We start from the raw sequence: 25,340 nt of genomic DNA, 5'->3' as shown, positions 1-25,340 counted from the left end.
GGAGAACAGGGGTAGTAGGAAAGTGAAATATGGTGATCTGAACTCCTTTTCTATAGTACTAGGCAATAAGAGAAAAGCACATCATGTGAAGGACTGTGGGTACCATATAAGACAGCGATCAGGTAAATATGCTACTCACCTACAAGTGTTGTGGTCACCACAACACTTAGGTCAATTGATGTGATCAACTTCTGCAAGGGCTCCCGACTGCAGCCATTCATCTGCGTTTCCGACCACAGTGCATTTTGAGGTCAGCCCTTGAAACGCAATGTGATCGTTTTCGATAACTATAAACAGTACTTATACGGTACATAAACTGGACTCATGAAAATCATCTGAATCGTTCCTGCAACAGCGCCACTGCTTAGGAGCTACTGTTTTCACTTAGGCTAGTTTCATACTAGCGCTAAACTGTTCCGGCAGGCTGTTCCGGTGGAGGATGTGAAAAATGAACAACCTACCAGAACAGTTTAGCGCTAGTGTGAAACTAGCCTTATCAGCTTGTATCTGCAGTAATACTTGTGTATTACAGCAGATAATAGTCTAAGATCGTGGTGAGGGATTCCCTGTAATGGACAAGTCCGGGAACGTCACCATATGCTTAGCATGTGTTACTGGAGATAAGGCTTCAAAAACTGAATGTATGAATGCCTTATGGTTATGTCCCACGATTTATGATTTCCATTGCTTTCCCCTTTCTTAGAGTCTGTTTTATACATTTATGGTGGTATGTACATGCCAAGTTGGGGTGGGGTATGAGATAACTATAAACAGGTTGAGAAAGATGGTTGTCCCTTTGTAAGTGCAAAAAAAAACTGTTGTACACCAAGGCGACATTACTGATTCTATATGTAACCTCAGAATTAGGCTCCTTCCAGACAGGTACAATGCAGCTGAATTTTAGCATCCATAAAATGGCCGTGGGACTACTACCCCTACTGTTCTGACCAGCTGAGAGTATCCAGGTTTATAATTAAAGACCTCCATCCACAATGAGTTGTTGGACTTATCCCTTCCAACATGGTTCTGTTGTAATGGATAACATTTGTGTTTCCTAGATGACACTGGAAGTTTGGAGGTTCAGACTGTACTCACTGCTGCTGCAAAACCATTGCAAATTGAGTTTAAAGAAAGTAGCTTAAGCTACATGGAGAAGCTGATGCTAAAAAAGCACAGAAGGTACAGTATGTCCACAAGATGTAAATGGAAGTAAGAAGCAGATGGTTGTTATTTGGAATCGTTTGAAGAGCTTATGTAGAGATCCGTCCACTACATTTTCCTTTCTGGAATAAACTCTATGATTCTGGCAGTATAAGGCATTGTGACTTTTTGGGTTTACTTGCTTAAAAATGTTACGACTTTCTGCACTTTTACACCACACACTCTAGTTTTGAAAAGTGGGTGTGGTGAGCTATGTTAATTAGCTTTACTCCAAAAAACCTGGCAAACTCACCCCAGTAGAACACAGGATTAGCATTTCTAGACAATAGTGTTAGGTTTAGGCCCTTCGTGTCCATGTGGCGGACCATTGATTTGAAAGGGTCTGCGATCCGCAAGATACGGCAAAGTCTCTTTTGTAAAGTGGAGGCTCGGACGCGGAAGCCCACGGAAACACTTCTGTGGACTTCCATATCCATGTCTCCGCTCCACAAAAGATAGGACATTGTCCTATCTTTTGCTGTATCTTGCGATCGCAGACCCATTTAAGTCAACGGGTCCGCACCGTGATGCGGAGTTCACACAGCCAGTGCCAGTGTTTTGTGACCCCCATGGGTCGGAAACACACTGGGCCCTACGGTCATGTGAATAGGGCCTTAAAGTTGCATCAAATTATTTAACTACCTGAGACACATGATACATTTTTGCACAAAGTACACCAACACAGACTCGATCCAAACTGACTTCAAATAATTACCCTTATGATGAATGCCCTCCATAATGTGGATAAATGTTCTTTAACTATGGGTTATCTCTTATGTTTTTAAGCGTTCTGTTTAACTTTTTATGAAGAAGTTCTGAACCCAAAAAACAGTAGAACCGCAGCACTCTCTTGTCTCTATAAATCCTTTATTCCATCAAATTCACGCGACGTTTCGACCTGAGCGGTCTTTTTCAAGCAGTGCTGCTACACCTACTATACCTGTTAGGAAGTTCTGAACCCCACATCTTTCCTGTTATGTAAATTATGCTTGAAGTAGTCCACACCAGAGAGGAAGCAGCAGGCTTTGTCATGTGTTGCTTCTTAGCTAATCGTATAACAGATGAGCAACCATGCTTACCATGTTTATACCATCCATGTCTGATCAGTTAGTTCTAGAAAAAGCCTTATACCTTCTTCAACTTTTCTTCTACACAACATCACTGCCATTTAATCGCTTTATAGCAACTACTACGTAGCCCCGTTCACTGCATTGCAATACCAGCAAACTGAAAAGGCGCGGGCATTTTATCCTAGTTCCCCTGCCATCTTTGAAATACATTTTAGCAGCATGCCATAGATTTCTATCAGAGGAAAACATCTTAAAGTTTTGTTAGCTTTACTTTTTCCTTAGCTTTTAAGCCCCTCTATGTTACTTCTGTTTTGTGCCCTCTGTCCAGCCTTGTAGTCCTGTGTACCATGTAGCTAAGCTCTTCCTTCTTATACAAGTCTTGCCAACTCTAGGACAATACAGGCTTTTACCTGCTAAAAAACCTAAAGGGCAATTAACAGAAAACAAAAAGAAAATGAACTTTGTGGCATTAGGGGTTGTTAGACATGTAGCACACTTTTACTTTTATAGATATCTACCTGGAGCTAATCCCGGCCAACCATCTAATGTTATATTTACTATGTTAAGCAGCTCCGTAACATTTCTAACAAGGGCAATAGTTCAGTTTTCTTAAAGGGAATCTGTCACCAGGAAATTCACTGTTAAACCAGGCACAATGTCTTGTAGGACTAGATCAACTGAATGTAATTATACCTTACATTCAGTGTTTTTTTTTTCTTCTTTCTGGAGAAACAGTGCTTTTAATCCATATGCAAATGAAAAGTTAGGTGTACCAAGGGTGGGCCCCAGCCACTCTGTGCACTTTTGATGCTCCTGGTTCCCTGTCCTCCTAAATGACAGGGCCAGGTGAGATGGCTAAGAAGGAACCTGGCCCTGTCAACCAAGAAGCAGAGTGAGGGGGTTGCAGAGGAAGCAGAAGAAGCAAGGGTGAACAGATTGGCTCAAACCGTTAAGAATTTAGCTATAATAAGCGTTTATGAGCTGTCAGGAGTTCAGAGATGACAGCTACAAATCGAGCTGTCAGAGCAGCTCCCAGACAAATTCAGGTTGAAACAGAAAGCCTGTTAATCTGCAAATGCACTGAAACAGAAAACTGAAGAAGAATTTTTTTCAATAAAAAACAACAAAAAAAAAAGAAGATTTTTAGCCCAAAATGAGCAAAATGCGCTGATTAAATAAAATGCCCCCCACAGGTGTATGTACAGTTGCAAGAAAAAGTATGTGAACCCTTTGGAATGATATGTATTTCTGCACAAATTGGTCATAAAATGTGATCTGATCTTCATCTAAGTTACAACAATAGACAATCACAGTTTGCTTAAACTAATAACACACAAAGAATTAAATGTTACCTTGTTTTTATTGAACATACCATGTAAACATTCACAGTGCAGGTGGAAAAAGTATGTGAACCCCTAGACTCATGACATCTCCAAGAGCTAATTGGAGCGAAGTGTCAGCCAACTGGAGTCCAATCAATGAGATGAGATTGGAGGTGTTGGTTACAGCTGCCCTGCCCTATGAAAAACACACACCAGTTCTGGGTTTGCTTATCACAAGAAGCATTACCTGATGTGAATGATGCTTTGCACAAAAGAGCTATCAGAAGACCTACGGTTAAGAATTGTTGACTTACATAAAGCTGGAAAGGGTTATAAAAGTATCTCAAAAAGCCTTGCTGTTCATCAGTCCACGGTAAGACAAATTGTCTATAAATGGAGAAAGTTCCGCACTGCTGCTACTCTCCGTAGGAGTGGCCGTCCTGTAAAGATTACTGCAAGAGTACAGTGCAGACTGCTCAATGAGGTGAAGAAGAATCCTAGAGTGTCAGCTAAAGACTTACAAAAGTCTCGGGCATATGCTAACATCCCTGTTAGCAAATCTACGATATGTAAAACACTAAACAAGAATGGATTTCATTGAATACCACAAAGGAAGCCACTGCTGTCCAAAAAAAACATTGCTGCACATTTACAGTTTGCACAAGGGCACCTGGATGTTCCACAGCAGTACTGGCAAAATATTTTGTGGACAGATGAAACCAAAGTTGAGTTGTTTAGAAGAAACACAGAACACAGAAAAAGAGGCACAGCACACCAACATTAAAAACCTCATCCCAACTGTGAAGTATGGTGGTGGGGGCATCATGGTTTGGAGCTGCTTTGCTGCGTCAGGGCCTGGACGGATTGCTATCATCGAAGGAAAAATTAATTCCCAAGTTTATCAAGACATTTTGCAGGAGAACTTAAGGCCATCTGTCCACCAGCTGAAGCTCAACAGAAGATGAGTGTTGCAAAAGGACAACGACCCAAATCATAGAAGTAAATCAACAACAGAATGGCTTAAACAGAAGAAAATACGCCTTCTGGAGTGGCCCAGTCAGAGTCCTGACCTCAACCCGATTGAGATGCTGTGGCATGACCTCAAGAAAGCGATTTACACCAGACATTCCAAGAATATTCCTGAACTGAAACAGTTCTGTAAAGAGGAATGGTCAAGAATTACTCCTGACTGTTGTGCACATCTGATCTGCAACTACAAGAAACGTTTGGTTGAAGTTATTGCTGCCAAAGGAAGTTCAACCAGTTATTAAATCCAAGGGTTCACATACTTTTTCCACCTGCACTGTGAATGTTTACATGGTGTGTTCAATAAAAACATGGTAACATTTAATTCTTTGTGTGTTATTAGTTTAAGCAGACTGTGATTGTCTATTGTTGTGACTTAGATGAAGATCAGATGACATTTTATGACCAATTTGTGCAGAAATCCATATAATTCCAAAGGGTTCACATACTTTTTCCACCTGCACTGTGAATGTTTACATGGTGTGTTCAATAAAAACATGGTAACATTTAATTCTTTGTGTGTTATTAGTTTAAGCAGACTGTGATTGTCTATTGTTATGACTTAGATGAAGATCAGATCACATTTTATGACCAATTTGTGCAGAAATCCATATCATTCCAAAGGGTTCACATACTTTTTCTTGCAACTGTATATATGGCATTTGAGTTCAGTGGCATATGTTACCTAGAGGGTCCCATTGTGGTGGCCCTTTGTATAGGAAAGTATAGTCTGTTGTGCTTACCTATACAGTTGGTATTCCGTCGCCAGGTGGAGTATAAAAGGACACTCTTTTAGTTCTCCTCTGGTAAATATGGGTCCTTGGAAAAGTTCATGTATATTGGGCCTATGAAAATGTTAAAATATAAGCCAGTATGCACTTCTAGCTTGTTCCAATATCTAGCTGAGAAGTAGAGTCTAACGATGTGAAGAGTCTCAGTCTTCCTATGGCAGCTTTAAAATGTATGAATAAATATAAAATATTCTCATCGTTTTTTTTCACCATATTGGCGATGTACCAACTAATCACATCCTTTTTACCCAGGTACTTGGATTTTTCTGATTCTGAGATCTGACACATATGGATTGCACTGATATAAAAACCAGCCAGGCAAATAATAGGTGTAACACGAAGCATGAAATTTAGGCACTGTACAGCGCTATATATATATATATATATATATCCAAGTAAAATCAACGCAGCACTCCTCTTGTAAAAAAACGCAGTGTCTTTATTCACACATGTGACACAAAATAGGCAACGTTTCATCCCCCTTCAAGGATCCTTCTGTGCCTTGGCTTGAGAAGGATCCCGGAAGGGGATTGAAAAGTTGCCTATTTTGTGTCACATGTGTGAATAAAGACACTGCGTTTTTTTACAAGAGGAGTGCTGCGTTGATTTTACTTGGATATACACACCTGATGTCAAGGGGGAGACACGTGCATCGGTTAAACTACTAAGGTGAGTGCTGGCGGATTTAATATACTATATATATATCCTAGAAGTACTTTGTATGTAAGCCAAATAAAAAAAAAGTCTCTGGCATGTATCAATGAATTTATGTTGCCCCCTAGAAAGGTCTTGTCCTCACTTCTCACATCACTGTACAATGGTTTCAAGATACAATATATTCAATATACAATGGCATTTTCGGAGCCATTGTACTGTAAGTTGAAATTAGACTCAACATACAATGCCTCAGAGTCAGATCCAACCAATTAGCATGGCAATTTCTCTGGTAAAACCCCTGTATGTTCTGTATTGCTCTCTGTCTGTACTAGGATGAGCTGCTCCTTCTGTCACCAGGTGAGGGTGGCTCCACTTTACTTTTCTGGCACATGTGCAGGACTATGAAGAAGCTCCTGTCCTGATCATAGAAAGTGATTTACTGTACATTTTCCAGCATCTCATCCTGTTATATGTGAGGACTTTATCTGTTCTAGTTATCTGCTTATTTTTCTAAGATCTTCATTCTCTCTTATCTTGGGATGACATTTTGGGGCTTTGGAACCAATTACCAGTTTTCCACAAAGCTAGGGACTCAATGGATTCAACATACAGTGGCAGTCCCGGAACCAATTAATATTGTAATTTTAGGAACCGCTTGTGTTGTGTTTTTTATCCTATTGCTAATTACTTTAAGTTTAGAACGTTTGTATATTGCTTCCCATAGCACACAGGTTGATGAATGCAATATATACACTTTCTGTTTCTTTCCAGAACTCCTGTTAGTCAAATTTCACATAACCATTTAGAAGAATTGAGATATTCCCCCTCCATATCAGAGAATGGACTGGATAAGTGCAACGATTTGACAGGTTAGTGTACCTCTGCTGCATTCCTATTGACTGCACTAAAGCGCCTGAAGAAGACGTTAATTCCATTGACTTTTCACTAATTCTAACCTGGTTGTTACCTTTTCAAGCTGAAGAAATGGAAGCTCATGAAAATTATGTGGCTTTGTTCCGTGCCGAGGAACATGTCAGGAACGATATGATACATGAACCTGCTTTAAAGATTGTGGAGTTGGATAAGGTATTGTGGACCCATTAAAACAGTTTTTAAATAAAGGGAATATTTTATATCTTAGCATGGTATGCATAAGATTTTATGGACACCTGCCTAACTTTTGGCACAATTAGAGAATAGCAGTGTATTGTTCCTACCTGTATTACATTATATTTCAGTACTGTTAACTCATTCTGTTTTACGTTATAACAGTGGTTTGAATACCCTTTAGGGCTCATGCACAGAAACGTATTTGTGCACGTTGTTTGTGGATGCAGACCCATTGACTGGAATGGGTCTGCGATCCACAAGAGATGATCCGCACTGCAAAAAAAAAATTGGACATGTTCTATATTTTTGCGGTGCGGAGGCATGGACTGAAATCCCACGGTAATGCTTCCATGGGCTTCCGATCAGTGCCTTCCCCCCGCACCACTTCGTATCTTGAGGATTGCGGACCCATACAAGTCAATGGGTCCGCATCCGTGATACAGAGTTCACATAGCCGGTGCCCATACACTATCGGCACGAACGGCCTACAGTCATTTGAATGAGCCCTTAGTTGTAGATGAGCATTAGTGCCATATATACTCCTCAACATTGAAATTACAACATCAAGCAGCCGTAGGGTTATGCAAATTGAGGAAGTAGAAATATTCAGTCCAAGAACAGTACTACAGTCCTAGAAATATTCAGTTGAGGGACAGTACTGCACTGCCAGAAATATACAGTCATAGAACCATACTGAACTGCCAGAAATATAGTCATAAAATGTTACTGCACTGCCACAAATATACAATAATAGAACAGTACTGCACTGCCAGGAATAAACAATCGTAGTACAGTACTGAACTGCCACAAATATCCAATAATAGAACAGTACTGCACTGCCAGGAATACACAATCGTAGTACAGTACTGAACTGCCACAAATATCCAATAATAGAACAGTACTGCACTGCCAGGAATGCACAATCGTAGTACAGCACTGCACTGCCACAAATATCCAATAATAGAACAGTACTGCACTGCCAGGAATACACAATCGTAGTACAGTACTGAACTGCCACAAATATCCAATAATAGAACAGTACTGCACTGCCAGGAATACACAATCGTAGTACAGTACTGCACTGCCACAAATATACAATAATAGAACAGTACTGCACTGCCAGGAATGCACAATCGTAGTACAGCACTGCACTGCCACAAATATCCAATAATAGAACAGTACTGCACTGCCAGGAATAAACAATCGTAGTACAGTACTGAACTGCCACAAATATCCAATAATAGAACAGTACTGCACTGCCAGGAATACACAATCGTAGTACAGTACTGAACTGCCACAAATATCCAATAATAGAACAGTACTGCACTGCCAGGAATACACAATCGTAGTACAGCACTGTACTGCCACAAATATACAATAATAGAACAGTACTGCACTGCCAGGAATAAACAATCGTAGTCCACACTGCACTGCCACAAATATCCAATAATAGAACAGTACTGCACTGCCAGGAATAAACAATCGTAGTCCACACTGCACTGCCACAAATATCCAATAATAGAATAGTACTGCACTGCCAGGAATACACAATCGTAGTACAGTACTGCACTGCCACAAATATCCAATAATAGAATAGTACTGCACTGCCAGGAATACACAATCGTAGTACAGTACTGAACTGCCACAAATATACAATAATAGAATAGTACTGCACTGCCAGGAATACACAATCGTAGTACAGTACTGAACTGCCACAAATATACAATAATAGAATAGTACTGCACTGCCAGGAATACACAATCGTAGTACAGTACTGAACTGCCACAAATATACAGTCATAGAATAGTACTGCACAGTCAGAAATATAGTCGAAGAACAGTACTGTATTGACACTTACTGTATATAAAATCATAGAACAGTCGCCGTGTAGAGGCTCGTAACTCTATATTCAAGAACCTCAATGACCTGAGGGTTGCCCTTCAAAAAGAGTGGGATGCCATGCCTCATCAGACAATGAGTCGACTTGCGAACATAATGAGACATCATTGTCTAGGTGTAATTGATGCTCAAGGCCACATGACAAGTTTTTGAGACATTGACATTTTGTGGGGGTATACCCACCACTGCTGTTGGCTTTTGTTTCAATAAATAGTTTGAGATGAGAAAATCACTATTACATGCTTCCACTTAAATACCCTACTTTTATGATATAATATCACTGTAGCGTGAACTTTTTACATTTTCCATAAATTTCACTCGAAAGCAAATCCCTAACTATTTGTGAGTATTGTATTCAGTCATAGGACAGTACTGCACTGTTATACAGGCATAGACAAGTATTGCATTGCCAGAGATAAAACAGTACTGTACTGCCAGGAATATGCAGTTATAGAACAATTTTACACTGCTAGGAATATACAGCCATAGAACAGCACTGTACTGCCAGGAATATGCAGTTGGAGAACAGTACTATACTTCCAGAAATCTACAGTCCTAGATCAGCACTGCACTGCCACATATACATGTACAGTCATATATACAGCCATAACCAGTTCTCTTTGTGTTAATATGCAGATTTCACCTTGTTGGTCCTATCATCCTGGCAACCTACAGTATTTTGTGACAAACTATAGATTTTCCTCGGTATAGAAACATTAGATGCTACTATTCAGTAAACCCCTCCTAAACCTCAACATTGTTGATGGATAACTTACATGGCTTTTATGTGGCTTTCTGTATTACGGGGAAGCTATCACGGTCAGTCTTGGGGACACTGTCAGGGCTTATGCACACGACCGCACTGTGTTTTGAGGTCAGTCGATTGCAGATCCGCAAAACACTGGTGCCGCCCATGTGTGTTCCGTAATTTGCGGCTCAGATGTGGACCCAAACAACATTCGTGTGCATGAGCCCTCAGACTGAGGTTCCTGGGGCCCACCAGAGAAAATGATTGTTGAGAGTCAAACCCTTATTTCATCAATAAAGTTTAATTGGTTTTAAATTAAAGGGATTCTGTCACCAGGTTTGACCCCTGTCAGCTAAACATATGCTGATGTTCAGGGCGTCTTCACGATTCCTAATGTGGGCTTATAAATGTCATCTGTGGGCTTATTTAGCTAAAAAACAGCTTTTACTAACCTGTCAGTCAAACAAATAAGGTGCCCAAGGGGATGTCAGGGGATGCAAGGTGCCGGCCGCACCCGCTGCCGTTCGTGCCCAGCGCCGCCTTTCCAGACTTCTGCGCCGCCTCCTAATCCTCTGTGCCGCCTCTCGCTCTCCCTCCCTCCTTCTGCTGTAAGATCTCGCGCTTGCGCACAGGGCTCTGCCTGATGCGCCCGTGCAGACTTCTCCATTTGGCATCTTACAGCGAAGTGCGCATGCGCCGGCACTTTGCTCAACCCCTGTATGCGCGAGATCTTACAGCAGGAGGAGGAGGGAGGGAGAGCGAGAGGCGGCACAGAGGATTAGGAGGCGGCGCAGAAGTCCTTTCCGTCGCTGGGCACGAACGGCGGCGGGTGCGGCCGGCACCTTGCATCCATTAACATCCCCTTGGGCACCTTATTTGTTTGACTGACAGGTTAGTAAAAGCAGTTTTTTAGCTAAATAAGCCCACAGATGACATTTATAAGCCCACATTAGGAATCGTGAAGACGCCCTGAACATCAGCATATGTTTAGCTGACAGGGGTCAAACCTGGTGACAGAATCCCTTTAAAGAAAAAGCCCTAGTGGCACGTGATTGGCTCAAAAGAATGTTTTGTGTCCTGGGTCATTGGAGTCCATTAGGGTATGAGAACCTGGGATTCTGTCTTTAACAGGGTCAGTCTGGCTGCTTGGCTTGTTAGTCCAATGAGCTTTATCCTCCAGTGACCTGGGAAAAGCGGACTGTAAATACTTGTGGGAGCTCTAAAAGGCGTATTGGATTTCTCCCAACTTTTCCAGGAACAGACATCACTGTAAAACCAGTGAGTAGAGTTTTTCCACAACCTTAGGCCTCATGCACACGACCATTGTTTGGGTCCGCATCCGAGCCGCCGTTTTGGGACCTATTCAAAAAAAAAATATAACATGTCCTATTCTTGTCCATGCTTTGCGGACAAGAATAGGCATTTATATCGCCGGCGCGCGTTCCGTTCCGCAAATTGCGGAAGGCAACACGGGCGGCTTCTGTTTTTTGCGGATCCGCGGTTTGCGGACCGCAAAAAACAGCACGGTCGTGTGCATGAGGCCTTAGAAATCAAGTATTTTCATTTTACCATCTCGTATTCCGGTGTACAGGGTAACTTTTCCTTGTCAGTATTTTGATGTGACAATGCATTTAAAATTAATTTGGGGAGCGGTGACGGAATTAGCTGTAGTTAATGTGAAGGTGCTTTCCTTCCTCTCATTTTCTGTAATCTACTTTATTCATTTACTATGTATTCATCAATCACTGTATAGTGAAAACAAAGTTATAATATCAATTTCAGATGCCAGTTAAGGATCTGAGTAGTGTCTGGGACCTTCGATTGAATCCCTCTATGTGTATACAGGCTCATTATTTACTTCTAATTTTTAATTAAATTGATTAGTTTTTCATGTTGATACCAAAGCTGTAACTCTAAGGAATTCTATTTTATGTTTATGAAGATGTTTATAGCACAGGTGTTAATAATGCATATTACACATCACTATTCACTGCAGTGTTAAAACGTTGTTCCACCCTTACCCCGTTTGGTCATGCACACAATCCATGGTGCTGTATAAATGTGGTATTATGGGCAAGTCTAAAGAAAAGAACTCATAGTGCCGTTTTGCAGTATAAAATTGAAAGCAATGATGCTTTGCGAGTAGGATTTTTTTTTTTTTCATAACCATATTCTGACCCCTATAACTTTTTTATACCTATGTGTACAGGGCTCTGTGAGGGCTAATTTTTTGCGGGACAATCTGTTCTTTTCAGTGATACCAATTTTAAGTGTGTGCGACTTTTTGTTTTAATTTTTTTTTCCGCTATGCCATTCGCCGTATGCCATTAATATTGTTATATTTTAATAGTATGGGCATTTTCACACGCGGCGATGCCCATGATGTTTATTTTTTTTTATTGGTTAAATATTTTTATTTTAAGGAAAGGGGGGTGATTTGAACTTTTTATTTATTTTTTTTTTTTCCTTTTTTTTTCCTTTTTTTTAAGTCACCTCGGGTGACAATAACTGCCAATCATTTGATTGCCCATAGTATTCAGTAATGGTTAAATAGCCATCGTTGAAGACTTTAATTGCACTATATAAATACAAGGCTGCCACCTAGTGGCCTGTATTGATATATACATCTAATTGACTCTGAAGCCGGCTTGGGGCTTCGGTCAATTAGATCGAGGAAACAGGTCCCCCGATCTCAGCCGGGAACGCTGTTACCGGACCAGAAACGCGCGACTTCCGGTTCCGGTCTGCGCAGATGCCGTGGCCACATTTGACCTTGGCATCTGTAAGGTAAGATGCATGCGATCAGCCTTATGGCTGATCGCATACTTATGCCGCGGGTCTCTGCTATTTAAAAAAGCAGATACCCCGCGGCTAAGGCGCCTGCTGCACGCGTGAGCAGGAGCCATGTTTAGGGATCGGACCCATGACGTCGAGCTAAGTCATGGGTCTTTAAGGGGTTAATATTGATTGGACCCTGGGCAAGAATTTACTTGGGCCCCCTGGATCCCGCCTTCCCACATCCTAGCATGCAATCACGACCTCCACCACAACACACACACAAAAAAGAACAATCCATACACCTCGTAGAGTAGTAAACTTTAATAATGATGAGTGGCCACTAGAGGTGCTCCTTCGCAGTAATGTAAATACTGCCTTTTTTTCTGCTTGCAGAGACATGCTATAGACACCAGAACTACTACGTTTAGCTGTTGTGGTTCTGGTGACTATAGTGTCCCTTAATATAGAGGGGAAAAAAAGAATCAGCACAAAAGTATCAAATAAAATGGCTGTATCATTATTCTAAAAATTTAAAAAAGCACAACTTCTGACATAAATATATAGTATTTTGCAGATTCCTTTTTTTTCGTGTGCAGATAGTACTGTACTACTAACCAATCCATCCTCCCCTACATACAGGGTAATACAGCGCCACATACAGTGACGTCTCTTTGATGTAGATGTTCTCTTTCCTCATCTTCTCCTTTCAGACCTTCAGACCAGACCACCATTTTTCAGCCATTTCTCGTCTGCAGTTTGACAAACAAAATCTTAGTTTACTACTTTTCCATCATCCTCCCATCTTCTGGACAAATCATCCTACCCTACAACCCCCAATACTGTGCCGCTGTGCTCCCCAATACTATACTGCAGAAACAGATAAACCCCCCTGATAATAGTAGTACCATGCAGATAGTGCCCTTCAATAATTATTGGCACACAGTGCCCTAAAATAACTGCGCCCAGCAAATAGTGCCCCTGACACTAATAGTGTAAACATAATGTCCCCCAAAAATAATTGTGGTACTGTGCCAAGGTGCCCCCACAGTAATAGTGCTCCCAAAAGTCCCACCAATAGGAATAATTCTCTGGTAGAGCACACATGGTAGTAATAGTGCTCCTACAGTGTCCCCAACATGTCCCCACTGTGCCCCAGAAGTAATAATGCTTCCATAGTGCCCATACTAGTAATCATGTTCCCCATAGACCCCCTGTAGTAATAAAGCCCATCATAATGCCCCCCAGTAGTAATAATTCTCCTTATAATGTGCCAGTGCAAAAAATGCCCCCTTTTAATGCCCCCAGTTGAGCTAATGTCCCCATAGTTCCCCCATAATGTGCCAGTATAAAATATCTTTATATAGTGCTCCCAGTAAATGCCCCATAGTGCTCCTCTCCCCCTTCTTCCTAGTGCCCCCCATAATGTACCAGTATAAAATGTCCCATATATAGTGCCCCAGTAGATGCCCTCAGTGTCCCCCATAATTTGCAAGTATAAAATACCCTTTAGTGCCCCCAGAGATGAGCCCATAGTACTCCTCTCTTCCCTTCTCCATAGTACCCACCATAATGTGCCCCAGTATAAAATGCCACTATACAGAGCCCCTCATAAAATACCCCTTCTTTGTGGCCTCAGTAGAAGCCCCCATAGTGTTCCTCTCCCCCTTCCCCCATATAAAATACCCCTTCTTTGTGGCCTCAGTAGATGCCCCCATAGTGGCCCCAATAATGTGCCAATAAGAAGTGCCCCCGTAGTGCCACCTAATAATGTGCCAGTAAAAAGTACCACCAATAATGTGCCAGTAAGAAGTGCTCCCACAGTGCCCCGCAATAATGTGCCATTAAGATGTGCCCCCATAGATGCCCCCCAATAATGTGCTAGTAACAAATGCCCCCCAATCATGTGCCAGTAACAAGTGCCCCCATAGATGCCACCTAATCATTGCCAGTAGTAGTACCATATAAAAAAACAAAAACATTTATACTTACCTCCATCAGGCTGGCAGCGATGCGATGCAGGCCTGTTCCGCCCTGTGTCCCGCGCTGTACGGCTCAGGCGGCGCCCTTCACGTCACCAGTTGGACTCGAGAGGCAGCTGCCTTGGGCCCCACAGGAGCAACTGGGCCAGCGGCAGCTGCCCCTTTTGCCCCGTGTTAAAGACGGCCCTGCCTGACTTACTCTGTCCGGTTGGATGGTGATGGTTGTTGGACAGCCGTTTTCAAGCCTCCCCAGAGATGCTTAATTTAGGCTCAAGTCAGATCGCTGGGTGGGCCACTCAGAAACATTCACAGAGTTGTTCCTATGCCACTCCTGTCTTGTCTTGGCTATGTGCATATGGTCAGTGTCTTGTTGCGTCGGACCAGTGTGAGGTCAGGATCAGGTTTTCATTAAGAATATCTCTGCACTTTCCATTTAGCTTCCCCTCACACCGGACTAGTATCCCTGTCCCAGCTGCTGAAAAACATCCCCACAACATGATGCTGCCACCACCATGCTTCACTGTGGAGCAGTACCTGGTTACCTCCAGAATTGATGCTTTGAATTAAAGCCAAAAAGTTCCAACTTGGTTTTATCAGACCAGAAAATCCTGTTTCTCACAGTCTGGGAGTCCTCCTTTAGATACTTTTTTGCAAACTCCAAGCAGGCTTTTATTTGTCTTTTACTGAGGAGGAGCTTCTTTCTTGCTACTCTGCTCTAAATTCCAGATTGGTGGGTTGCTATTGTCCTTCTGGAACTTATTCCCATCTATACACAGGATCTTTGGAGCTCAGCAAGACTGACCATTGAGTTCTTGGTTACCTCGCTTACCAAAACCTTTTTCCTGGTTGTTCCAAACTTCTTCTATTTAAGAATAATGAAGGCCATTGTGCTCGTGGGAACTTTCAGTGTTGCAGAATTTTTTAGTACTCTAGGTCTGTGCCTCCACACATTCCTCTCTCTTAGCTCTGCAGGCAATCATTTCCTCCTCATGGCTTCATTTTTGCTATGATATGCATCAGCTGTGAGACTTTATATAGACCGGGGAGTATCTTTCTAAATCATGTCCAATCAACTGAGTTTACCACAGGTACCAAAGGGTCTGAATACTTACGTCCTTGCAAAGTTGATTTTTTTCTGTTTTAATAAATTAGCAGCTTTCTTATTATGGGGTACTGAGTGGAGATTGAGCGGGAAAAGCTGTACTGTATTATAGTGTGTGTAATTTATATATATAGCACATTTGTGCGAGCGCCAAAGCCCAGTGCACATAGTTTCTGGGCCTCTGAGGTACTAAAGGAGATCTCAAAACCCGTGGGAACTCCTGAGTAAATCTTTTAATTTCTACTTCATGTTTCAGCAGGGTTTATTCATTGGAAAAGTGATGTGTAGTTTGAATTAATAGAATTCGCATATGGAAATACTACCTTATCTTTTCCCCTTTGCTTTAACATTTGCTATAAGCCCACATCAAAGTTAAGGATCATGGTCCATTCTCTTTTCATTATTAAGTTGCATCGGTGGAATATGCATTAATGCGAGTCACTACTAAGCCAGCGCTAAATTTCTGACATTTATTATGGTTCCTTCTTAATTTGGCTAAAATGTGCCCAGATCTCTTTGTATTACACAAGTAAAATTTAAGTTTAAATGGGTCAAAGACCGGGAGTATAAACGCACGACTGAGCAAGCATAATTCTTAAATGTACTTTCTGAAAATCGCTGCTGTTGCTAGGCTGCATTTGATCAGTTACTATTAGTTTTAGAAGTGAATATTTTATCCATTCTCTGTAATACCCCCATCTCTCTGTTACATCATGGAAACATAGAATGTGTCGGCAGATAAGAACCATTTGGCCCATCTAGTCTGCCCAATATACTGAGTACTATGGATAGCCGCTGGCCCTATCTTATATGAAGGATGGCCTTATGCCTATCCCATGCATGCTTAAACTCCTCCAATATATACTTAATAGCTTTTATTCCTTTTTTTTTAATGATATTTCTTTCTATCTATCTATCTATCTATCTATCTATCTATCTATCTATCTATATCTCATATCTATCTATCTATCTATCTAATATCTATCTATCTATCTATCTAATATCTATCTATCTAATATCTCTCTATCTATCTATCTATCTATCTATCTATCTATCTATCTATCTATCTATCATCTACGTGTCTCTTTTCTTTCTTTCTATCTATCTATCTATCTATCTATCTATCTATCTATCTATCTATCTATCTTTATCTATCTATCTATCTATCTATCTATCTAATATCTATCTATCTATCTATCTATCTATCTAATATCTATCTATCTATCTATCTATCTATCTATCTATCTATCTATCATCTACGTGTCTCTTTTCTATCTATCTATCTATCTATCTATCTATCTCCTGTCTATCTATCTATCTTTATCTATCTATCTATCTATCTATCTATCTATCTATCTATCTATCTATCTATCTATCTCCTGTCTATCTATCTATCTATCTAATATCTATCTATCTATCTATCTATCTATCTATCTATCTCCTGTCTATCTATCTATCTTTATCTATCTATCTATCTATCTATCTATCTATCTATCTATCTATCAGTCTACTATGTATCTCTGTTTAAAAATATATAAATAAATAAAAAGATAGCAGCACAAAAATAGAAAGGGAGAGACTTGGAAGTACAAGCCCCAGGAAACATGACACTTGACAAAATACAAAAAAATATAAAATTGTCATCACTCTTCAAAATACAAAAATAAAGATCTTTATTTAGGCTACTTTCACACCTGCGTTAGGTGCGGATCCGTCTGCATTCTATGTAAAAAAAAAAGGTCTAAGTCTAATTGTTAGTCAGACGGATCCGTCAATGGGGGACGGATCCGTTTGCAAATGCACCATATTGTGTCAACGTCAAACAGATCCGTCCCCATTGACTTGCATTGTAATTCAGGACGGATCCGTTTGTATCTGCACGGCCAGGCAGACACCAAAACGCTGCAGCGTTTTGGTGTCCGCCTCCAGAGCGGAATGGAGGTGGAACGGAGCCAAACTGATGCATTCTGAACGGATCCTTATCCATTCAGAATGCATTGGGAAAGAACAGATCCGTTCGGGGCCGCTTGTGAGAGCCCTCAAACGGATCTCACAAGCGGAACCCCAAACGCAAGTGTGAAAGTAGCGTTACCCAATGTTTCAGCTCAACATTAGAGCCTTCCTCAAGCAAATTTGTAGATGTGAGTGTAATATATATATGAGTTATATATATATCTTGAAAGAAGTACCAGTAAGTGGACTGAAACATTGCATGGGTAAAAAAAGGACACAATTTCTATATATAACCCCTGTAAGAGATTTATAAGAGCAATTAATGCTACAGTTGGTGGTCATCAATTCTCTACAGCTTTTAGGGGAGGCAGCAGAACTACTACCCTCCTTGGAGCAGTGAGCAGGAGACAAGTAACTGGCACTTGAATAAGTAAATGACATATTGGTTTTGCAACGGATGATTATTGAGAAGCAGCCCTCTACAGTTAAGACTAGTAAAGCAAAAGATGCCTATTTATTAAGAGAGAAAGGAAAAGTATTAAAGGGATTCTGTCACCTCTTTTTACCCTATAGGGATGCGGACATGCACGGCTAGATCGCTGCTAGCATGTCCGCAATATACCTGTCCCATAGCTCTGTGTGGTTTTATTGAGTGTAAAAAATGATTTTATATATATGTAAATCAGCCTGGTAAGGAGCCCAAGGGGCTGCACTAACCGTTCTGGAGCCCAGCCACACCCCCTTGTGAAGGAGCCCAGCACCGCCTGTGTCCACGAATCTCCTCCTTGCTCACGAAGTCAGGTTGCCGTAATCTCGCGATGTACACACCCCTGTTAAAATGTCAGGTTTCTGTGATGTAAAAAAATGAGACAAAGATAAATCATTTCAGAACTTTTTCCACCTTTAATGTGACCTATAAACTTTACAACTCAATTGAAAAACAAACTGAAATCTTTTAGGTAGAGGGAAGAGAAAATATAAAAATAAAATAATATGGTTGCATAAGTGTGCACACCCTTAAACTAATACTTTTTTGAAGCACCTTTTGATTTTATTACAGCACTCAGTCTTTTTGGGTATGAGTCTATCAGCATGGCACATTTTGACTTGGCAAGATTTGCCCACTCTGCTTTGCAAAAACACTCCAAATCTGTCAGATTGCGAGGGCATCTCCTGTACACAGCCCTCTTCAGATCACCCCATAGATTTTCAATCTGATTCAGGTCTGGGCTCTGGCTGGGCCATTCCAAAACTTTAATCTTCTTCTGGTGAAGCCATTCCTTTGTTGTTTTGGATGTATGCTTTGGGTCGTTGTCATGCTGAAAGATGAAGTTCCTCTTCATGTTCAGCTTTCTAGCAGAAGCCTGAAGGTTTTGTGCCAGTATTGACTGGTATTTGGAACTGTTCATAATTCCCTCTAGCTTACCTAAGGCCCCAGTTCCCGCTGAAGAAAAACAGCCCCTTGGCATGATGCTGCCACCACCATGCTTCACTGTGGGGATGGTGTTCTTTTGGTGATGTGCAGTGTTGTTTTTGGGCCAAACATATCTTTTGGAATTATGGTTAAAAAATTGAACTTTGGTTTCATCAGACCATAACACCTTTTCCCACATGCTTTTGGGAGACTTCAGATGTGTTTTTGCAAAATGTAGCCTGGCTTGGATGTTTTTCTTCATAAGAAAAGACTTTCGTCTTGCCACTCTACCCCATAGTCCAGACATATGAAGAATACAGGAGATTGTTGTCACATGTACCACACAGCCAGTACTTGCCAGATATTCCTGCAGCTCCTTTAATGTTGTAGGCCTCTTGGTAGCCTCCCAGACCAGTTTTCTTCTCGTCTTTTCATCAATGGAGGGACGTCCAGTTCTTGGTAATGTCACTGTTGTGCCATATTTTCTCCACTTGATGATGACTGTCTTCACCGTGTTCCATGGTATATCTAATGCCTAGGACATTCTTTTGTACCCTTCTCCTGACTGATACCTTTTAACAATTAGATCCCTCTGATGATTTGGAAGCTCTCTGTGGACCATGGCTTTTGCTGTGGGATGCGACTAAGAAAATTTCAGGAAAGACCAATTAGAGAAGCTGAACTTTATTTGGGGTTAATGAGAGTCACTTTAAGTGATGGCAGGTGTATGCTGACTCCTATTTAACATGATTTTGAATGTGATTGCTTAATTCTGAACACAGCTACATCCCCAGTTATAGGAGGGTGTGCACACTTATGCAACCACATTATTTTAGTTTTTTTTGTTTTCTTCCTTCCACCTAAAAGATTTCAGTTTGTTTTTCAATTGAGTTGTACAGTTATAGGTCACATTAAAGGTGGAAAAAGTTCTGAAATGATTTATCTTTGTCAAAATTTTTTTACATCACAGAAACCTGACATTTTAACAGGGGTGTGTAGACTTTTTATATCCACTGTATATCTACGGTATATATATGTATATGGATATGTGTGTGTGTGTATATATATATATATATATATATATACAGTATCTGACAAAAGTGAGTACACCAAATTTTTTTCAAATATTTGATTATATCTTTTCATGGAACAACACTGAAGATCTGACACTTTGATACAATGTAAAGTAGTCAGTTTACAGCTTGTATAGCAGTGTGGCTTAGTTCACATCAGCGTTCAACGGAAATGACGGATTCGGCACATAACTGAGCCGAGCGGAGCCTACGGACCCCATAGACCCCCATAGACTATAATGGGGTCCGTTAGGTTTCCGCTCAGAAGATGATTTTGGAGCGGAGACAAAAGTTGTGCATGCAGGACTTTTGTCTCCGCTTCAAAATCATCTTCTGAGCGGAAACCTAACGGACCCCATTATAGTCTATGGGTTCTGTAGGCTCCGTTCGGCTCAGTTTTCAGCCGAATCTGTCCTTTCCGTTCTCCTGCTCCTATAACGGAGCAGGAGAACGGAAAGGCTGAACGCTGATGTGAACAAGGCCTAAATTTGGTGTACCCTCAAAACAACTCAAGAAACAGCCGTTAATGTCTAAACCACTGGCAACAAAAGTGACTACACCCCAAATTTTCCTTACCGGTGTCATGCTACTCGTTAGTGTTACAGGGTGTCAGGTGTGAATGGGGAGCAGGTGTGTTAAATTTGGTCTTATCGCTCTCACACTCTCTCATACTGGTCACTAGAAGTTCAACATAGCACCTCATGGCAAAAAACTCTCTGAGGATCTGAAAGAATTGTTGCTCTACATAAAGATGGCCTAGGCTATTAGAAGATGGCTAACATGCTGAAACAAATATGCGACTGGCTATTTAACCTCTTAAGGACATAGGGCGTACAGGTACGCCCTTGTGTCCTGGTACTTAAGGACACAGGGCGTACATGTACGCCCTGTGTATTTTCGATCACCGCCGCGCGGCGGGCGGTGATCGGAACCCCGTGCCTGCTCAAATCATTGAGCAGACACTTGGGGCAAATGCGCCAGGGGGTCCGGTGACCCCCCCATGTATGCGATCGCAGAAAACCGCAGGTCAATTCAGACCTGCGGTTTTCTGCGTTTCCGGGTTGTTCGGGTCTCTGAAGACCCGATAACCTGGAACAGGATGGTGATGGTGGTGTGATTTTACCCCACCAATCACCATCCAGCAATCCTGAGTGGTGATGGTGACATCACCACTCAGGATCGCTTTCCGATTGGTCTGTGGGCGGTCCGGCGCCAAATTCAAAAGAGGCTGGCGCTCCTCTCCTCCTCCTTTTGTGTTCCGGAGCCGGAGGGGAGAGGAGCTGCCTGCACGTGTGTCCACCATCGGTGCCAGCACCCCCAGGACCCGATCTGTGCCCCCAGGACCCGATCTGTGCCCTAGCACCCCCCATCAGGTACATAGGGACAGCATAGGGAAAGTTTGGTTTAGGCAGGGAAAAAAAAGGGAAAGTTAGTTACTGAACTTTTCTTACTTTGATTGCATCACCCTAAGTTAGGGTGTCTGGGGTCCACAGCACAGCTGTGTGACCCTAGACCCCCCAGGGGTGCTGCCACTTGCCCCCCCCCCCACCTTTTTTGGGGTGCTTTTTTTTTTTTTTTTTGTGTACGCTGATTGTGGCCGGCACTTAGTGTCCGGCCACTGTTAGCGCATCGCACACCCCCCCGCTGATCAACTTCGGACAGTTGATCAGCGGTTTTGATTTTTTTTCCCCACATTTTTTGCCCTTTTTTTAGTTAGTTTATTTTATTTTTTTTCTGATAGTTTTAGGGTGAGTTCGTGAACACCCGTGCCCCCACACACACGCACACAAAATAAAGAGTTACACACACGCACATATACACGCAGACACACACTCCCCTATGGCCCGCCGGACGTTCTCGGCCGAGGAGGCATACGCCCAGCTTGCCTCCGACTCCGAGAGTCCCAGTGAGGATGAGGATGACCCCACATTCCTGTTGTCATCCGCATCCTCCTCATCATCTAGCGATGATGATGAGCCCCCAAGGCGGCGGAGACGCCGCCAGGCGGAGCAAGGGGACCGCCATGTTAGGGACCCTGTGGCCCACACTAGTACGAGCAGCTCTGGGGCTCGTACTGGTTTCCCGGCCCACCAGTTAAATCCACCGGAGCCCCCTGCCGGTGAACTTGTCTGGTGTAGCCCAGAGCGATACGAGCCCGTGATTCCTGATTTTGTAGGCCAATCAGGAATCCAGATTTCCACAGTAGGCTACACTGAATATGACTTTTTTTGTCATTTTTTCAGTGACCCACTGGTAAATCTGATGGTGGAGCAGACGAATCTGTACGCTCAACAGTTCATCGCTCAACACCCGGGCTCCTTTTTGGCCAGGCCCGGTGGCTGGACGCCGGTCAGTGCAGCCGAAATGAGGATATTTTGGGGCCTCGTGCTGCATATGGGCCTGGTCAAAAAACCCAGTGTCAGGCTGTACTGGAGTGGGGACGTCCTATACCAGGCCCCACTTTACAGTACAGCCATGACACGCTCCCGGTTTGAGGCCATCCGGAAATGTCTGCATTATTCCGATAATGCAGCATGTCCCCCCCGAGGTGATCCTGCCCATGACCGTCTGTATAAGATACGGTCGGTCATCGATCACTTTGGGGCCAAATTCATGGAGGCCTATGTACCTGGAAGGGAGGTCGCGGTTGATGAGTCTCTCATTGCGTTCAAGGGGAGACTCATTTTCCGCCAGTATGTGCCCTCCAAGCGGGCGAGGTATGGCGTGAAGCTATACAAAATTTGTGAGAGTACCTCAGGGTACACTTACAAATTTCGTGTGTACGAGGGGCGAGATTCCCGGATTCAACCCCCAGAATGTCCCCCCACTCTGGGTGTTACCGGGAAACTTGTGTGGGACCTTATGTACCCACTGCTGGATAAGGGTTACCACCTTTACGTGGATAACTTTTATACCAGTATCCCCTTGTTCCAGTCCCTTGCCGCCAGATCCACGTCCGCTTGTGGGACCGTGCGGAAAAATCAACGCGGCCTCCCTGCCCACCCCCTCCAGGTACCTATCCCCAGGGGTGAGACCCGTGCCCTTACCACTGGAAACCTGTTGCTGGTCAGGTATAAGGACAAGAGGGATGTCCTTATGCTGTCCACAATTCATGGTAACGGCATCACCCCTGTCCCTGTGCGAGGTACCGCGGCAACGGTCCTCAAGCCCGATTGTATCGTCGCCTACAATCGGTATATGGGAGGAGTTGATCTCTCGGATCAAGTCCTCAAGCCATATAATGCCATGCGCAAAACCCGGGCATGGTACAAAAAAGTTGCGGTCTACTTGGTGCAGGTTGCCATGTACAACTCTTTTGTACTATCCCGAAGCGCTGGCAGCACAGGGACATTCCTCCAGTTCTATGAGGCAGTCCTCAAGGCCCTGATCTTTTCGGACCGGGAAAGAGCAGGCCGGAGTACCTCGGGAACTGTAGGTGCCCGGATCGTCCCTGGCCAACACTTTCCAGGTGTGACCCCATACTGGAAAGAAGGGACGAACCCAAAAAAAGTGCAGAGTGTGTCGCAGGAGGGGGATACGGAAGGACACGACTACTCAGTGCGACACGTGCCCCGATCATCCGGGCCTCTGCATTGACGGTTGCTTCAGGGAGTATCACACTTCCATGGAGTACTAAATTTATATCCCAATTTAGCACTGACATCGGATAAAAAAAAATGGTTCTCAGACCTGAGACACCCAAAAAAACTAAAATAATTTATTAAAAGTAGACATATTAGGTATCGCCGCGTTGGTAATAATCTCCTCTATAAAACTACCCCATGACCAACCCCCCCAGATTAACACGGTCAAGAAAAAAAAAAAACAAAAGGTGCAAAAAAGTTTTTTTTTGTCACCTTACATAATAAAAAGTTTAATAGCAAGCGATCAAAAAGTCATATAGCCCCCAAAATAGTGCCAATAAAACCGTCCGCTCCTCCCGCAAAAAATGAGCCCCCACATGAGATAATTGGATAAAAAATTTTTTTTAAAAATGACCCTTAGACTTTAGAGATACCCAAAAAATAATTTGTATCAAAAAAGATAATATAGTCTAAAACCTAAATAATTGTAAAAAAAGTAGACTTATTAGGTATTGCCGCGTCCGTAAGAATCTCCTCTATAAAAATACCCCATTACCCAACCCCCCAGATTAACATGGTCAAAAAATAAAAAATAAATAGGTGCAAAAAAAGAATTTTTTTGTCACCTTCCATAACAAAAACTTTAATAGCAAGCGAAAAAATATAGCCCCCAAAATAGTGCCAATAAAACCGTCCGCTCATCCCGCAAAAAATGAGCCCCCACATGAGATAATTGGATAAAAAAATAAAAAAAAAATGACCCTTAGACTTTAGAGATACCCAAAAAAAAGATTTGTATCAAAAAAGATAATATAGTCAAAAACCTAAATAATTGTAAAAAAAGTAGACTTATTAGGTATTGCCGCGTCCGTAAGAATCTCCTCTATAAAAATATCCCATGACCTAACCCCCCAGATTAACACGGGGGGTTAAAACCGCTATTTTTGGCACTTTTCCATTTCAATCCGTTTTTTCCGGTAACAAAACAAGGGTTAACAACCAAACAAAACTTAATATTTATTACCCTGATACTGCAGTTTACAGAAACACCACATTTGTGGTCGTAAACTGCTGTATCAGTAAAAGGGAGGCCGCAAAAGGAAAGGACTGACATGGTTTCTGGAAGGCCGATTTTGATGGCCTTTTTTATTGACACCATGTCCCTTTTGAAGCCCCCCTGATGCACTCTAGAGTAAAAACTCCCCAAAACTGACCCCATCTAAGAAACTACACCCCTCAAGGTATTCAAAACTGATTATACAAACTTTATTAACCCTTTAGGTGTTCCTCAACAGTTAATGGCAAATGGAGATGAAATTTCAGAATTAAAATTTTTGGTAACCTTGCCTCACAAAAATGTAATATAGAGCAACCAAAAATCATATTTACCCTAAAAATAGTCCCCAAAAAAATGCCACCTTATCCCGTAGTTTCCAAAATGGGGTCACTTTTAGGGAGTTTCTACTCCAGGGGTGCATCAGGGGGGTTGAAACAGGACACGGTGTAAATAAACCGGTCCATAAAAATCAGCCCTCCAAAAACCAAACGGCGCACCTTTCACTCTACGCCCCGCTGTGTGGCCGTACATTAGTTTACGGCCACATATTGGGTGTTTCTGTAAACGGCAGAGTCAG

General features: G+C 42.3%; 1 protein-coding gene across 1 annotated transcript in view; it reads left to right on the top strand.

The window, feature by feature from the left end:
- The window catches only part of ZBBX (zinc finger B-box domain containing), a 215,307-nt gene that overhangs the window by 108,343 nt on the left and 81,624 nt on the right, over positions 1 to 25,340 (top strand). The window contains 3 exon segments of the mRNA XM_040429970.1: positions 1,059 to 1,179; positions 6,838 to 6,935; positions 7,043 to 7,152. Of these exon segments, the coding sequence (XP_040285904.1) occupies positions 1,059 to 1,179; positions 6,838 to 6,935; positions 7,043 to 7,152 (329 nt within the window).

This window comes from Bufo bufo, chromosome 4 (assembly GCF_905171765.1).
Source record: "Bufo bufo chromosome 4, aBufBuf1.1, whole genome shotgun sequence".
Lineage (NCBI taxonomy): Eukaryota > Metazoa > Chordata > Amphibia > Anura > Bufonidae > Bufo > Bufo bufo.
The sequence above is the reverse complement of the archived record's forward strand: the minus strand, read 5'-3'. Positions and strand labels throughout refer to the sequence as shown.